This window comes from Oncorhynchus masou, chromosome 2 (assembly GCF_036934945.1).
Source record: "Oncorhynchus masou masou isolate Uvic2021 chromosome 2, UVic_Omas_1.1, whole genome shotgun sequence".
Lineage (NCBI taxonomy): Eukaryota > Metazoa > Chordata > Actinopteri > Salmoniformes > Salmonidae > Oncorhynchus > Oncorhynchus masou.
Window position 1 is genome coordinate 36,123,293 of NC_088213.1, and position 17,911 is coordinate 36,141,203.

Consider the following 17,911-nt stretch of genomic DNA (forward strand, 5'->3'; position numbering starts at 1 on the left):
TGCCAGCCTAACCTAGTGCACTTACTGCAGGCAAGATAACAGGAGATGCTGTCAGAGCCCTGAGCCAGGTCCCGAGGACCAACACACACCGCTTTATGGGGTTTTAATGACTCTTCAAGGACTTAATGACCCAGAGAAAGCTCTTCTATTCTTTAAGTAAATCATTGAATCAGTTTCGTTCCAGTAGTATTGGTGCAGTTTGTTTTAAAGAGGAGATAACAGAGTGGTTGGTGAGCCTGGTCCATGCCCTGGCCCCATGGTTCTGTCTCTCTCTCTGTGAAAGACCTGTCCCCTGTGATGGCTTGTCACTCCACAGTGTATCCCCCCCCCCCTGTTCTGGCCTCCCCCCCGCTGCTCTACGGCTGATAGCCACCCTGACAAGCCTCTCTCATGAGCCTCAAATGGCTCCGCTGCTTTTGAACGCACAGCCCGCCGCCTGTTATCTTTCACTCACCCAGCCCTAACCCCCACCTCCTCTCCCCCTGCACAGAGCGGGCGCTCTTCCAACCTGACCGTAGCTCTGCTCTCCCCTGAGAGCCCCACTGGATGTCCAGCTGAGTCTAGGCAGAACAGGCACGCTGTCATCTCCCCTCCATCACTTGCTCGCTCGCCTCCACTTTCATATTTAATAGGGACAGATTCTCTTCTTCACAACAGATAAGTGTTGGGAGAGAGGGATTCAGAGAGGTGGATGGTGATTCGATGGATACAGCGTGTATTTGTCGGTTTCTTCCACAATGAGCCGTGAACTACTAGCTTCTGGTGATGGTGATATGAGAGCATCTGCAAAAGCAATGTTTGTTCTTCTGAAATATCCTCCAACTCCTAATAAACGCCATAAAATTTGTAATCTACCAACTTATTTTGAATATGCATGCAATTAGCAGGGCAAATTAAGCAGAACTAAAAGAAATGGCACAAGTGGGCCAGTGATTTATGTGGCATCGCTGTTTACACTGATGAAGTAGTGCTGCCTAATTAAAAGGACAAGGTAAACAAATACCTCTTGTAGTCATTTAAAAAAAAATATATTAATAATAATAGTCTAGAGCTTTTATGGAATGTCTTTCTCGGGATCTCTCTCTCCATCTGACTCTATTTCTCTGTCTCTCTCTCTCTGTCTGTCTCTCACTCCATCTGTCTGTCTCTCACTCCATCTGTCTCTCACTCTCTCTGTCTCTCTCACTCTCTCTGTCTGTCTCTCATTCTCTCTGTCTGTCTCTCACTCTGTCTGTCTCTCACTCTCTCTGTCTCTCTCACTCTCTCTGTCTGTTTCTCACTCTCTCTGTCTGTTTCTCACTCTCTCTGTCTGTCTCTCTCTGTCTGTCTGTCTCTCACTCTGTCTGTCTGTCTCTAACTCTCTCTGTCTGTCTCTCACTCTGTCTGTCTCTCACTCTCTGTCTGTCTCTCACTCTCTGTCTGTCTCACTCTCTATCTGTCTCTCACTCTCTATCTGTCTCTCACTCTCTGTCTGTCTCTCACTCTCTGTCTGTCTCTCACTCTCTGTCTGTCTCTCACTCTCTGTCTGTCTGTCTCTCACTCTCTGTCTGTCTGTCTCTCACTCTCTCTGTCTGTCTGTCTCTCACTCACTCTCTGTCTGTCTGTCTCTCACTCTCTCTCTCTGCCTGTCTCTCACTCACTCTCTGTCTGTCTGTCTCTCACTCACTCTCTCTCTGTCTGTCTCTCACTGTCTGTCTGTCTCTCTCACTCTCTCTCCGTCTGTCTCTCTCACTCTCTCTCCGTCTGTCTCTCTCTCCGTCTGTCTCTCTCTCTCCGTCTGTCTCTCTCTCTCCGTCTGTCTCTCTGTCTGTCTGTCTCTCTCTCTCTCTGTCTGTCTCTCACTCTTTCTCTGTCTCTCTCTCTCTTTGTCTGTCTGTCTCTCTCGGTCTGTCTCTGTCTCGCCATCTGTCTCTCACCCTCTTTCTCTGTCTCTCTCTCTCTCTGTCTGTCTCTCTCTCCATCTGTCTCTCACTCTCTTTATCACCAGTCAAAACTGGCACAAGACCGAACACTCCACTTGACACCATACCAGAATTGCCGGAAATCCACACTCCACAGACCTGTCAGGGCAGGATGTCACAGGAAGCTATGTCATTGTGTCTTCCTGTTCCTGTCATCACAGTTATATTCTGAGAATCCAACAAGTCCTGGCTCTGGCCAATGTTCAGTCAATTGGATGTTTGAAGCTTTGTGGATTTAGAATGAGATTGGGCCCAAGAAGATAACTTCCCTCCTAAAAAGCTCTCTCTCTGTGTCAACAGAATGTTTTGTGTACCGACATGGGCAAAGCTTATGTAATAGACGGATGGTGTATTGGTGAAATACCTCTTAAACACCAGTCATGTCGAGATATCCTTCTGTCGACAAGTCCTGTTCATGCAGTAGTCATGATGACCTGTGTGTATGGCATATCCAGTGGTTAAATTGGTATTTGGGTGGTGGAGGGTCCCTAGTTCAGAGGGGGGTATAATATATAGTTTTTATTTGATTTATGTTTCATTTAACTAGCCAAGTCAGTTTAGAAGGAATATATTATTTACAATGCCATTTACAATGGATCAACATTTGGGGGAAAATGGCTGAGACATAAAAGGACACTACTCCAAAATGAATGAAAATAGAATTATGCTGACAATATCATTTCCCCTCCAGAAATGAGCCCAATATAACTATTAGTCCATATGATCAGGCAGGTATGTTATTTAGAAATAATGATCACCTGATGCAGCCCACCGGCTATAAATAAATAGGTGGTTGCTCATTTACCCCATTGGGCTAATCATTAGCTAGATCAAACTAAAGTCTAAACATTAGAACATTACATCTTGTTGCTAGTTATGGATGGAACATTTGGGGGAAAATGCTGAAAAAACATTCTACTGTCACTCAGCCAAAATGAATGACATACTGTGAATTATGCTGACCAACCTCAAATAAAATAAAATTGTATTAGTCCATATGATCAGGCAGGTATGTTATTTAGAAATAATGCTTCTACCTGACAATGCAGTAATACCCCATTGGGCTAATCACCGGCTATAAATAAAACAAGCTAATAATCTAACCAAACAATTTAAACATTACATTATACACACTTGTAAAGGGATGAAGAATATTACATAAAGATATATGAATGAGTGATGGTCCACCCAAGGCAAGATTCTACTGTCATCAGCCAAACAAGGATGACATATGAGATGAGAATATAGTATGTAAACATATAAAACCTCATTGTTTAAAATAAAATTGTATTTGATCACATGTATACATGGTTAGCAAGATGTTAGATGGTATAGAGTACAGTATATACATTGAGATGAGTTCTAGTTCCGTAAACATTAATAAGTGGCTAATGATACATTTTTTACAAACATTTTTCCAATATTAAAGTGGCTCGAGTTAGTCATTATACACAGCCAAATGTTAGTGGTGGATGTTTAAAGTCTATGGCATTGAGATAAAGAGTCTCTCGGTCCCAGCTTTGATGCACCTGTACTGACCTCGCCTTCTGGATGATAGCGGGGTGAACAGGCAGTGGCTCGGGTGGTAGATGTCCTTGATGATCTTTATGGCCTTCCTGTGACATCGGGCGGTGTAGGTATCCTGGAGGGCAGGTAGTTTGCCCCCGGTGATGCGTTGTACAGCCCGACAGGATGCTCTCGATTGTGCATCTGTAAAAGTTTGTGATTGCTTTTGTTGACAAGCCAAATTTCTTCAGCCTCCTGAGGTTGAAGAGGCGCTGCTGCGCCTTCTTCACCACGCTGTCTGTGTGGGTGGACCAATTCAGTTTGTCCGTGATGTGTACGCCGAGGAACTTAAAACTTACTACCCACTCCACTACTGTCCCGTCGATGTGGATAGGGGGGTGCTCCCTCTGCTGTTTCCTGAAGTCCACGATCATCTCCTTTGTTTTGTTGACGTTGAGTGTGAGGTTATTTTCCTGAAAACCACACTCCAAGGGCCCGCACCTCCTCCCCGTAGGCTGTCTCATCGTTGTTGGTAATCAAGCCTACCACTGTAGTGTCGTCTGCAAACTTGATGATTGATTTGGTTTCATGCATGGCCACGCAGTCGTGGGTGAACAGGGAGTACAGGAGAGGGCGCAGAACGCACCCTTGTGGGGCCCCAGTGTTGAGGATCAGTGGGGTGGAGATGTTGTTAACTACCCTCACCACCTGGGGGAGGCCCGTCAGGATGTCCAGTACCCAGTTGCACAGGGTGGGGTCGAGACCCAGGGTTTCGAGCTTGATGACGACTTTCTAAGCTGTAGTCGATGAACAGCATTCTCACATAGGTATTATCTCTAGTCCAGATGGGTTAGGGCAGTGTGGTTGCGATTGCGTCGTCTGTGGACCTATTGGGGCGGAAAGCAAATTGGAATGGGTCTAGGGTGTCAGGTAGGGTGGAGGGAATATGGTCCTTGACTAGTCTCTCAAAGCACTTCATGGTGACGGAAGTGAGTGCTACGGGGTGGTAGTCGTTTAGCTGAGTTACCTTAGCTTTCTTGGGAACAGGAACAATGGTGGACCTCTTGAAGCATGTGGGAACAGCAGACTGGGATAAGGATTGATTGAATATGTCCATAAACACACCAGCTAGCTGGTCTGCGCATTCTCTGAGGACGCGGCTGGGGATGCCGTCTGGGACTGCAGCCTTGCGAGGATTAACACATTTATATGTTTTACTCACGTTGGCTGCAGTGAAGGAGAGTCCGCAGGTTTTGGTAGCGGGCCGTGTCATTGGCACAGTATTGTCCTCAAAGCGAGCTAAGAAGTTGTTTAGTCTCTGTGAGCAAGACATCCTGGTCCGCGACGGGGCTGGTTTTCTTTTGGTAATCCGTGATTGACTGTAGACCCTGCCACATACCTCTTGTGTCTGAGCCGTTGAATTGCGACTCTACTTTGTCTCTATACTGACGCTTAGCTTGTTTGATTGCCTTGCGGAGGGAATAGCTACACTGTTTGTATTCGGTCACGTTTCCGGTCACCTTGCCCTGGTTAAAAGCAGTGGTTTGCGCTTTCAGTTTCGGGCGAATGCTGCCATCAATCCACGGTTTCTGGTTTGGGAATGTTTTAATAGTTGCTGTGGGTACGACATCGCCGATGCACTTGCTAATAAACTCGCTCACCAAATCAGCGTATTCATCAATGTTGTTGTTTGACGCAATGCGGAACATATCCCAATCCACGTGATCGAATTAATCTTGAAGCATGGAATGAGATTGGTCGGACCAGCGTTGAACAGATCTGAGCGCGGGAGCTTCCTGTTTTAGTCTCTGTCTATAGGCAGGGGGCAACAAAATGGAGTCGTGGTCAGCTTTTCCGAAAGGAGGGCGGGGGAGGGCCTTATATGCGTCACGGAAGTTAGAATAACAATGATCCAGGGTTTTACCAGCCCTGGTAGCACAATCGATATGCTGATAGAATTTAGGGAGTCTTGTTTTCAGATTAGCCTTGTTAAAATCCCCAGCTACAATGAATGCAGCCTCAGGATATGTGGTTTCCAGTTTACATAGAGTCAAATAAAGTTTGTTCAGGGCCATCTATGTGTCTGCTTGGGGGGGAATATATGCGGCTGTGAATATAATCGAAGACACCTATTACATATGACCCGTGTTACATTTAGCCCCACCCTTTCTTATGCATTCAATGGCCATTGGTGCCCGCTAACACGCATAAACCATCTATCTGCTCTAAACTCTGGTTCTAAAATTGTGCATTTTACTCATTTATTGGATTTGAGAAATAAGAGTAGTAACACTAGAAAGCTCAGCGATCCTCCTCTTTTAACAGTGGCCATCAACTGCTTTCAAAGGAGTGTTCTTTTTCCCGCGACTTCATTTAGAACGTTGTAGGCTACAGTGACTGGGCATATACTCGCAATTTGAATGCGCCTTGAGAGGAATATTATTTTCTCGCATTAAATGCGACAGGGTGAACAATTGAATAGGTAAACTATTCTACTATGGGGTTGTCTGAGTTTGCTGTTGCTTAGCTTACTCGTGTTGCTGGCTGTGGAAAATTGAATGTTGACAATAGTTTTTCATTAGATAATTCAAATAGGCTAGCGAAAGGTACCGGTTCTAAGCTCTCATTTGGATCATAGTGCCTGGTTTCGGGCCTTGCAGGATCCGGAACAATTTAACACCTGTGCACACCCACATGAAAAAATACTAGTTTACTAGGCTATAAGATACTACAGTACTTACTATAGCGTTCTATAAAAAACTGTAGTATACTGTAGACTACTAAACTGTAGTATCCCTCAATCATCTGTAGTACATAATATAGAATTTTGTAGTAAACTGTAGTACTACAGCATTCTCTGCGACAACAAAAAAACCCACGGTAGCCAATACTATAGTAATGTTCACAAAAACACTACAGTCTGCAAAACACTACAGTTTTTTAAAACTATAGTATATACTGTAATTCAGTGGCCTTGTGTTTAGTGTCTGCCCTGAGATTGGAAGGTTGGGATTTTGATCCCTGGCTGAGTGATACCAAAGACTTTAAACATGGGACCCGATGCGCCTCCGCTTGACACTCAGCATTAAGGAGATAGATTGGGGGTAAGGCCCTGCGATACAGACTAGTGGTCCTGTCCAGAGGGTGTACTTGTACATCAAGCTGCCTCACGCTCCTGCTCCTATGAGCCATCCCGGCTTGTGTAAGGACACTTACTATATACTACAGTGTTTAATTTGCATGTACCCTGCTCATTCCCCTCCCCATATCCCAATTTGTGCCTCCAATAAGTGAGAAACGTACATGCCAAGTATAGACCTTATATTATGTTCCCTATAGGTCACAGAAAAGAGCAGAAGCTTGAACTATCCGTTCAGACCTCAATACAACCTACCTACAGGTTATGGAACATTTGCTCAGTAGCTTTCCTCAAGCAGAAAGCCTCCACAAGTCAAAGATAATAAAACAAAAACACTACAGTAAATACTATAGTTTACAACAATCTGAAAAAACATGACATTAATTGCTTTAGTATATACTACAGTTATTTTACAGTATACTGTAGTATTTACAGTTAACTAATGTAAATACTACATTAAAGTCAGCAAGAACACTACAGTGAGTACTTCCAACCAATATGCCCTGGAGACATCAACATTCATCCTGCACATTGGTAGAATGGACTGTATAGTTGTAGAGAGTGACTCTGAGAGACCATGTAGGGCAGAGTAAACCCCAGGGGGTTGGGTAGAATGGGGTGAGCTGGCCTCTGTGTCTTCCTCCTATTGCTCAAGGCACCTCCACTGTCACCGAGTCCCACGGGATGTCATACGGAGTAAGATAACAACCTTCTACCCATGATTCACCTCTTCCCAAAGCAAAACACATGGATCACTGTTGGGACATGTCACTGGTGAGGCAGTGCCAACTAAAGGACCTGACGCCTGTCTGTGCCAGCCCAGTCATACACACACAGACCATTCTATCTGGCACACAGTACTGCACAGTATGTATGACTTGGATAGGCTGTGGATAGAGGCTCCAGAGATCAAACTAAAGAATGTCTCTGCTGTATTTCAGCCTCTCTTATCACCTCAGCCTGAAAAATTAGGATGAGGAATTGGCCCCCATTGCTCCCCAGTCCCAGGCGGGTCACTTCACACAGTGTCTCAGAGCAGCGTGTCGAGGCCTTAAGATGCACTCATCTGTGCCGCAACATAACATCCAAGCCAAAATGTATTCAGAAAAGGCTCTTGGGCTGACAGCAAATTGAAACAGGTTATAGGGTAAGGGAAAAATCAGACACCCGGAGGTTTGAAGACTGCCACTATACGTCTGCCAGTTGAATCAGTTTACCTTTCTTTTAGAAGTGTCTGTGTGACCGCTCACCTCATTATTGCACTGTGCATCTGAGCAGAGCTGAGCTGAGACCAACCTGTAAGAATTGGCTTTTCATCCTCAGAGCAAGGCTGCGTGACACTGCAACGCCTGCTACTCCCAAAACAATTACATGCTAACCTGGAATGTGAAATGAGAATTCAACTTTTAAAATCGCTCAGTGGTGAGCCATCCCAAGGCAGGAATTTATTATATTAGCTGCTAGAGCTTTGACCTCTGTCCCAACCCTATACCTCTGTCTCATTTGCCTTTGTCTGAGAACCAGGGATAACTCTCTCCGCTATTGGCTGTAATAGTGAGGAAAGGACACCATCCTTGGTGAGGACACCATTAAAGTGAGGACACTTCATTCCGAGAACATCATTCATAGTGAGGACTCCATCCTCATATGAGCCCTTATCATATCAGTAGTCCTGCAGCAACGTCACTCTCACCCTGCCACCACGGCATTAAGGCTGAGGTCTTTAATTGCTTGTCCAACTGAATATTCTGTTTTCCCTTGTCACCTGCTGAGCTGATTCCCCCTTCCTCATTAGCATGTTCTGCATCCCAGCTTTTTCCTGCAGGCCAGAACATGGACAAGTCAATAATGTGTCTGTTCAACTCACAGAAGAAAAGCTAGTTTCACAGCCTATAAAACCTGGCGACATCCAGGCGACAGTCAACAAACTCCCAGCTTTTATTTTTTCATTAGTAGTGGAAGCAGCAGTCACTCCATCGCCTGAGGTGTGAGATTCTAAATGAATGGCTTACTTGGCATGAGGATAGTAAAGAATTCCTTGGAATAGGGGTTGAATGTCATTGTTTTTCAGACAATGGTTAGACCGGAATGTGTTTGAACTAAACCATTCTGTGGTGTGTTCTTTTCTACTTTCAACAATGCATCTTGCTGCAACTACTACTATTTTATGAGGGTGATTCAGTGATGAAACATAACACCAGGGCTCTATTCGTTTATCCAGAGAACGATTCCGTTGCACCATGTTTCTTTATTAGCCACTGCAGCAAACAGACCAGCAGCTCCCTGGTGGATAGGGAGCCTCCTGTGCTATTAAACAAGTGGACCATTCCTAGTGAAAGATGGGCCGGTGCCCCAGCACTCGATTTACTCTGGTAATACTCGCATCTGGACATGAACGATATATTACTGAGGGGCTAGGTCTGCCAGGTGCCCCCCACCATTACAATGCATTCCACTGTGTCTGGCTCAAGGAGAGAATCTTGTATGTTGCCCTTTATCTTATTGTGGAGGCAGTTTCAGACTTTAACTCCGTTATGAGCCATACCAGAGCTTGTGTTGTCCGTGAGGCTTTTCACACTAGCCAAGTCATGCTCAGGTCCACTCAGGTATTTGATTCTGTTTTTAAAACCCTCGTTAGTAGCTCTCTTCAGCCACTTTCCCTGTGAAACCCAGATCGTAATTAATGACTCTGACCTGCAGTTGAAAATTCCCCCGGGTTGACTCCTTGTAAAACGTCAAAGAAACATGTAGAGGCAAAGTGGAGAGGTCAAAGGCCAGAGTCTGTCTGTCTCAGGTAAAGTAATATTCCTTCCTTTTCAGTCCTGCTGTCTACTGGTTTCCCCTGCTGTTCCATTGACTATGCTGTGCTATACTAACCTGACCTGTACCTGCATGGGATGCTACTGTCCTGCATTTCTCTTACTCTGCCCTCTTCTGTTTTCCCCTTTTCCCCTCATCTGTCTCTCTTTATCTTTCTCTGCCGCTCTATCCCTTTATCCCTCTCTGCCTCTCTCTCGTGTTTTCTCTCTTCTCTATCTCTCTGCCTCTACCTCTCTCTCTTCTTCTCCTTCCCTCTTGCTCCCGTCCTGGTGACCTGGGCTGCCTGCAGTAGAGATTAAAGTGATCAAGGATCTGCCGTGGCCCCCTCCTGTTGGGCAGCTCAACCACAGTCCTCCCCTGGCCCTGCTGGAGGGGGTGGAGTCACCCCCCGCTCTGCCCCCCCAGCCAGCCCAGCACTCCCCTGGGCACACTGCCTGTGACCAGCACCACCATGGTGGGTTTTGTTGTCCCTGTTCTGTCTGTTCATCCCACCACCATCAGAGCGCCTCATCCAGCGCCCCTCATCAACAATGTCCCCTTGCCTCTCTCTCTTGCCATATCCTTAACCATATCTAATTTCCATTGCTCATCCTCTTCATCCTGTTCTCTGATAGGCTACTGTACTGGTGAACTGTCATTGTCTGTTAAAGTTGAGAAATGACAAATTGCGCGGGCGACAACATACCATACAGTTGTAAGACAACATTCCATTCACTATGACAACCTATGAAAACAGTGTCAGCCAGTTTACTGTGTGACCTCATCGAGTGAGGAGGAAGGGATTGATCAGCTCTACGGTATCTTTAAATCAGTTTGACGGCTCACATGATCTCTGTAATAACTGCCCTTTTCCATCTGGATTACACATGACAGAAAATCACTAGCACTAGTCCAGGTTGTGTGGACGAAGACTCATTGCTTTTAATGGCGCTGAATTGCCTTCTGAATGGGTAATTGGAAGTGTAGGTGACCCCTAATGCTACTGTCAACATAGTCATAACTGTTCCCCCTGCCCACTGCTCTTTATAGATCATACTTTCAAACCCTTGATTAAGAACCCATTCAAATCACAAAGTTTACTACTGTTTATTTTGGTGAGAACAAAGTGTCTGACCTTGTTCTTATAATGCTCTGTGACCAAATAATAACCCTATTTCAGACTTCTGGACTTGAGTCACATGACTTGGACTCGACTTTGACTTGAGACTGATGACTTGAAATTTCCTGGCCAGGTTTTGTAATGTTTTGTCACTCATTTTGTGTCAGAGTCTCCACAGATTATGCTCCATGCAGCAAGAGACAGTAGCCACAGCATCACCCTTGCAAAAAAAGAAAAACATGCAACAGATTGGCTAGTGAAACGCACACTTGGCCCTCTGATTGGACCAGCAAACTGTCAATCAACACAAGTCGGGTGCACTAGTGAACAGATTGCTGATTTGCTGTACAGCTATAGGATCGGGTGCAGCGCAAACAGCAAATTGTTGGGAGAGGATTGCCATACTAAATAAATATGCAGCTCCAAAAATATTTTGGTGATCAAGAATATTGACTGTTTACTTTGTTAGCTCACCAGCAATGGAGCATCAGGCAACAATTAGACCTACTGGCCATTTAGTATGTCAAAATGGCTTGAAATTGATAATTTACTTATTAAGCTTGCATTTGTAATTTGTTAAAAGGAATTATTTATGTGGCGAGGACACACCATGGTCTCTCCACTTGAGCTCTTCATACTCATGCAAGAGAGTCTTTGTTTTTTATTGCTTTCACACGTTTAAATGCTCTAATTCTGCTAAATCTATTTTCCGTATATAATCCGACAATGTTTACTAGCGTTTCATCATTCCGTCCCATACCGTTTATTGCCACACGTAGGCGTTTCTGTTTCATGTTTGATACAATCCATTTTAATTCAGCCTACCATTTCTTACCCTCTTCCCATTATTGTGCACAGGAACGTTCGCAAGACTCATGAGGTAGAATTTCTGTTTATTTAATTCAATGTATGGCTTCCTTTGTTCATATTTCCCGGGTTGCGTCCAAGTTCCGTGTGCCCATGTCATTCTGGTTGTGCGTAATAGGAGCGTGTCCCAGTGCGCATAGAAAAGGCTACGTGGCCTGCGCGCCATGCTATGTAGTCAGTACGTTGAATAAGATAAACGATTGTTCCATGTATGAATGGTTTTGAAATGAATAGTCATTAAGTCTGATTAAAACAAATGTAACAATGGATGTGGAAATTGCCTTTTACATTGTAGAAACAGTTTATTGACTGTAATTGCCAATTGGGTAATTATATGGTCCTGGGAGTGGTCAAGTGCTTATACAGTATGTACACTACCTTTCATAAGTTTGGGGTCACTTAGAAAATGTCCTTGTTTTTGAAAGAAAAGCAAAAAAAAATGTGTCCATTACGATAACATCAAATTGATCAGAAATACAGTTTAGACATGTTGTAAATTACTGTTCTAGCTGGAAGGCTAATTTTCAATGGAATATCTACATAGGCGTACAGAGGCCCATTATCAGCAACCATCACTCCTGTGTTCCACTGGCACATTGTGTTAGTTAATCCAAGTTGATCATTTTAAAGGCTAATTGAAAACCCTTTTGCAATTATGTTAGCACTGCTGAAAACTGTTGTTCTGATCAAATAATCAATTAAACTGGCCTTAGACTAGTTGAGTATCTGGAGCATCAGCATTTGTGGGTTTCATTATAAGCAATAAACCTGTCTTTCCTTAGACTAGTTGAGTATCTGGAGCAACAGCATTTGTGCGTTTGATTACAGCCTAAAATGTCTAGAAACAAAGTACTTTCACCTGAAACTCATCAGTCTATTCTTGTTCTGAGAAATGAAGGCTATTCCATGCGAGAAATTGCCAAGAAACTGAAGATCTCGTACAATGCGGTGTACTACTCCCTTTACAGAACAGTGCAAACTGGCTCTAACCAGAATAGAAAGAGAAGTGGGAGGCACTGGTACACAACTGAGCAAAAGGACAAGTACATTAGAGTGTCTAGTTTGAGAAACAGAGTCCTCAACTGGCAGCTTCATTAAATAGTACCCGCAAAACACCAGTCTCAACGTCAACAGTGAAGAGGCGACTCCGGGATGCTGGCCTTCTAGGCAGAGTTGCAAAGAAAAAAATAAGCCACTTCCAGCTACAATAATAATTTACCACATTAACAGGATATACACTGTATTTCTGATCAATTTGATGTTATTTTAATGGACAAAGAAATGTGCCTTTCTTTCAAAAACAAGGACATTTCTAAGTGACCCCCAAACTTTTGAACGGTAGTGTAACTGTTTCAGCTCCTGTTAGATGGATTCAGTTTGGTTTCTCAAGGGGAGGCTGTACTGTCTTGCCCGCTACCTATGTCCATTCAGATAGGACAGTTTATGCCTCAAACAGAAGCCATTTCTTTTGGGCCGTGTATATTTGGTAAATCTACTCTTATATTTTGTATTATATGGTGCTTTCACCATTGGATCACCAAGCCTGTAAATAAATCTACACTCTGAGCACATCAACCTGCCTTGTCTTCTGCCGATGTCATGCCCTGACGACTGCTACAAGATCCCTATTTTATTAATTAATTACAGCATCTAAATGTGTTGTAGACAAAATTATAAAAAGGGCTGCCTGGTAGTCTCAATAAATAGACAAAGATTTGCAATCATTGCATGTATAGACACATTTTTAACTTGACTTAGAAAAAACATGTCTCAACTTGACTTCCTCTTAGAATGCACAACTTGGACATGACTTGAGACTTGGACCTTGTGACTTGATTTCCTCTTAGAATGCACAACTTGGACATGACTTGAGACTTGGACCTTGTGACTTGACTTCCTCTTAGAATGCACAACTTGGACTTGACTCGAGACTTGAGACTTGGACCTTGTGACTTGAGACTTGCTTGTGATTCGATTAATAGAGACTTGGTCCGTTTCCTATTAAGAAGCCTCCGTGTGTTTGCCGATGTTTGCAGCTTTTCCACAGCTCTACAATCAGTAACTAATTATCCAGGGAGAGAGAGAGAGGAGAGGGGCCAGGTGTAGCAGAACTAATACCCATGCTGAGGCTCTGTACTCCCCTGGTAGTGTAGAGGGGGAGTACTACTGTAGAGAGACCAATGGAGGCTGAGGTTTAAATTGGAAATGTGTTTAATGCCCTTCAAGCTGTTCTATCCATTCCATTCCAGCCATTACAATGAGCCATCCTCCCTCCATCACCAGACAGCCAGACAGCGGGCCAGTAAAATGAGCTGGCTGTGTTCTGAGGGTGAGGACAGGCGGATGGATGATTTATGCCCTATAATGCCTTGGGAATGGCTGCACTTCCCCAATGCGTGGGATATGCGTGGGTTTTAGTGTGGCGTCTGGCTGAAAGAGGATCCTCTCTATGTCTCAACTCCCACTACATCACAGGGGTCAGATGTTGGATATAGAGACTAGGGGTGGGGCCTCTCTAACCTTCCTGTGAGTACAGTTGCCTGCCTCTCGCCTCCTGTCGCCTCTGGCTACAGGCAAACAGGAGGAGATAGTAAGAGTAGGTAGAAGTTGTTCCTAACCACTGCTACAGGGTTTTGACATCCTCCTAATGGTTAAAGTTGGGTGTAGGGTAATTAATCTGATCCTAGAACTGTTAGGGGCAAAAGGCATTGCTCCTCCTGGCCCTAGCCAGGTCTCCAGGCTACAAGTGTTACCAGGGCTATTATGATTAGCCGTGTGATATGGACCTGGAAAGAACAGTGTCCAGTACAGCCGAACAGAACCTGTCTCACCAGTTCAACATCATTATCATATTTAAATATTGTCTGACAGCCGTGACAGTAAAGATATTACATCTGCATATAAATAGAAGACAGTCCTTTGTCTGGATGTAATGAAGAGCTTTTGCCTTTGTTTTCTGATGTGAATTGATTGTCTGGGCGTTCAGGCCATTCTTTTACCTTCTCTTCCCTCTGTCTCACTAGAATACAAACAATGTAATTAAAATATTTCATTTTTGTTCAAGGAATCTGCATGCATTTGCCTTTTGGAGGATTGTTCCTTTGTCTTTGGAAAACTCGTCAGAACACGTTTTGGAATTTGATAGAAAAATAACGTGCCTTGAACTCATCAGAGAATAAGACCATTGGGCTCAGCAAATGTCTTTCTATATAATCCTTTCAACCGATCCTATTCGACTTCCCCAAGCACAATATACTCTGGATGTCAACAAAATGCAGTGGTTTTACAAGCTGCTCGTTCTCTCCCATGGCAGTGTATGGGTTCATGGTTTGATGCTCACAATGTGTCATGCATTTCAATGAGCCTTCAGACCTGTTAATCATTTCACACGTCAAGCTGGAATTATTAATTGTAAGCCTGTAATACAGTAGTAGATCTCAAGCTTTCCCCACTGACCAGTGAACTCACTCTTTGATGGAAGTACCATTAGTAAATGAGAATTAATTAGCTGGCTTAATAAGTAAATGTGCTGTGTGGAAGGTGGGTGGTAGTAGTGAGTGGTTTTCAGCTTGCTGAATTCCTTTGTCGCTCTCTCTCTATTCCCCCCATCTCTCTGCTCTGCTCTGTGCATGTTCTGGTCCTCCAGATGTCCCTTTGACCTTTTGTGGCCTGCGTTTATCTAAGTCCCAGCCAATCAACTCCCTCTCTCCATCTCCCTTGCTCTCGACCTCCACCCCCCCCCCTCCATCCCTGTAGCCTGTTGTTTTGTTGGGAGCCTGTAGAGATAGGTGGAAGGCTGGAGAGGGTGGGCCCTTCAACCATCCATCACCGTCTGCCTGACAGTTCAATCTGATACCGAGATTCCATTCGCTCTGCTTTACACACCACAGTACAGGTCGTGTAGACAGGCTGGCAGACGCACACACACAGAACGGCGTGTTTGTAAGTCACTCTAACTGCCCCACAGGGCTCATTACCTGTGTGCCAATCCTCTCTTCAACCTCCTCTTGTCCGTTCTGAGTGTGAGCGGTGGAGAATGAAAGGGAATGAGTTTGGGCTGAATATCACCAGGAATCAGCCAACCTATAATACTACTGCAGCTCCAGCTGTTGTGGGGGAGACGGTTGGCAATCATAGAAGACACGGTCTCTTCACACTCAAACAAATAAAATGGTCGCTTTTTGTTGTTGTTAGTGGTTCACTCCTTAGTAATGCCTCTTTTGAAGCAATTTGCATTGCCTCTGAAAAGGGCCTGTTCTGACTGTAAAGTAGTGAACACCGCTGAGGATTGCCATTCACTCTGCCTAGGTGGAGGAGTCGAAAGCAAGAGAATAACATTTATTTAATCACATTGAGCGGGTTCCTTGTGGATCTGATGTTACTGTAGATGTCAGAGTTTAATTGAGGTGTTTTGAGTGTTTAGGAATTAAAGTATTAGGCATAATTAAAGGGGGAATTGAGAGCTCTGACTAGGGCTCAGGTGAACGTCAGTCTAAACTATCACGATCAAGCCATTAATAACAGACTTTAGTGTTGGTTCATATTCCTTCATAGAGCTGGAATGTGGACAGACATTTGCCAATGTCATGTACTGCTATGTGATGGCTGCTAGCATCAGAGCGTGTTCTGTCTGCCACGGTGATGACGGGTAGCTGACCGAAAGTGACAGAGGTTTCCTCGCATGGGAACACCTCGTGTTCTGATAATACTGTCCCTTTCACAACACACACTCACATATCCAACACCAACATACACATATTACGCCCAGAGCACAGGAGGTTGGTGGCACCTTAATTGGGAGGACCGGCTCGTGGAAAAGACTGATACACCAAACACATGGTTTCCAGGTATTTGATGCCGTTCCATTTACTCTGTTCCGGCCATTTATTATGAGCCATCCTCTCCTCAGTAGTCTCCAGTGGTTCAGAGATACAGGGGATATTGTTTTTATAGAGATAGGGTTTTGTTTTATTAATTAAAGAGGAAACAAAATATATAGACTACAGCACTCCCTCTCTCTGACATTATTGCACACAAACACACGCAAGCACATACTCAGGGGAAGATTTGCTGCAGAGCTACAGATTGGCTGTGTCTTGGCTGACATGGTGTGGGACGCTGCAAACACGCATCTTTTCTCACCCGGTCAGTCTCCATGGAAACACTATCTCACACACATACACATATACCTTAAACATATACAAAGAGAGCTACTTGTACCGTTTACAGAAGCGGATGACATTTGTGTGAGAATATATCCTCCATGGAACAACAGAGAGTAGTAAAACAAATCATTTGGCCTCGTTTATACTATACAATGTGTGTCATCTTCAGACTCAATTATGTATCGGTGCAAAAAAGTGAAGAGTGCAAAAACACCATTATCATTCTGTATAACCAAGCCATTGAACTGGTTTGAGCTTTAGAGCAAATGTTTCACTAAGGCTGTGTTTACACAGGCAGTCCAATTCAGATTTTTATTTATTTTTGCTACTAAATGGTAAGTTGACCAGTCATATCCTTTGGCAATTAATTCAGAAAAACATCAGAATTGGGCTGCCTGTGTAAATGCAGCCTTAGCTTATTAGAAGTACTGATATGTCATTCACATGAACAATAGAAATTAGGTTAAGGGGAACCCCTGGTGGTCAAGGGTGGAACAACATCATATATGCTTGAGCTTTGCCAGTGGTAAGCACATGCTGTGCATGCTTCAGGGATGCTCAGAATAGGTGTCTGCTGTTCAGTATGGAGCTTAGCATCAGGAAGACAGTTAAATGCTTCTAGTTGTGCATGTCAGGCATTTACATTAAGTTGTTTACTGGAAGACATCTACGTGTATTAATACACGTAAGAGTAATTATACACTGAAAAAAAATATAAATGCAACATGCAACAATTTCAAATATTTTACTGGGTTACAATTCATACAAGGAAATCAGTCAATTGAAATAATTTCCTTAGACCTAATCTATGGATTTCACATGACTGGGAATACAGATATGCATCAGTTAGTCAAAGATGACTTTAAAAAAAAAAGAAGTTGGGGCATGGATCAGAAAACCCATCTGTAACTGGTGTGACCACCATTTGCCTCATGCAGCGCGACACATCTCCTTCGCATAGAGTTGATCAGGCTGTTAATTGTGGCCTATGGAATGTTGTCCCACTCCTCTTCAATGGCATTGCAAAATTGCTGGATATTGGCGGGAACTGAGATCCCAAACATGGCGGGAACAGAGCAACCCAAACATGCTCAATGGATGACATGTCTGGTGAGTATGCAGGCCATGGAAGAACTGGGATATTTTCAGCTTCCAGGAAGTGTGTACAGATCTTTCTGACATGGGGCCGTGCATTATCATGCTGAAACATGAGGTAATGGCGGCAGATGAATGGCACGACAATGGGCCTCAGGATCTCATCACGGTATCTCTGTGCATTCAAATTGCCATCAATCAAATGCAATTGTGTTTGTTGTTAGTAGCTTATACCTGGCCATACCATAACCTCACTGCC

At 44.0% G+C, this 17,911-nt stretch overlaps 1 protein-coding gene across 7 annotated transcripts in view; it reads left to right on the forward strand.

The window, feature by feature from the left end:
• Positions 1–17,911, forward strand: part of LOC135504152 (SH2 domain-containing adapter protein F-like) — a 133,172-nt gene that overhangs the window by 102,797 nt on the left and 12,464 nt on the right. For 3 of the 7 annotated variants that reach the window (XM_064922479.1, XM_064922488.1, XM_064922495.1), the window contains one exon: positions 9,716–9,880. The exons of the other annotated variants lie outside the window; for them this stretch is intronic. In XM_064922479.1, coding sequence (XP_064778551.1) covers positions 9,716–9,880 — 165 coding nt within the window. The remainder of the gene's footprint in view (positions 1–9,715; positions 9,881–17,911) is intronic. 7 annotated transcript variants of the gene reach the window in all.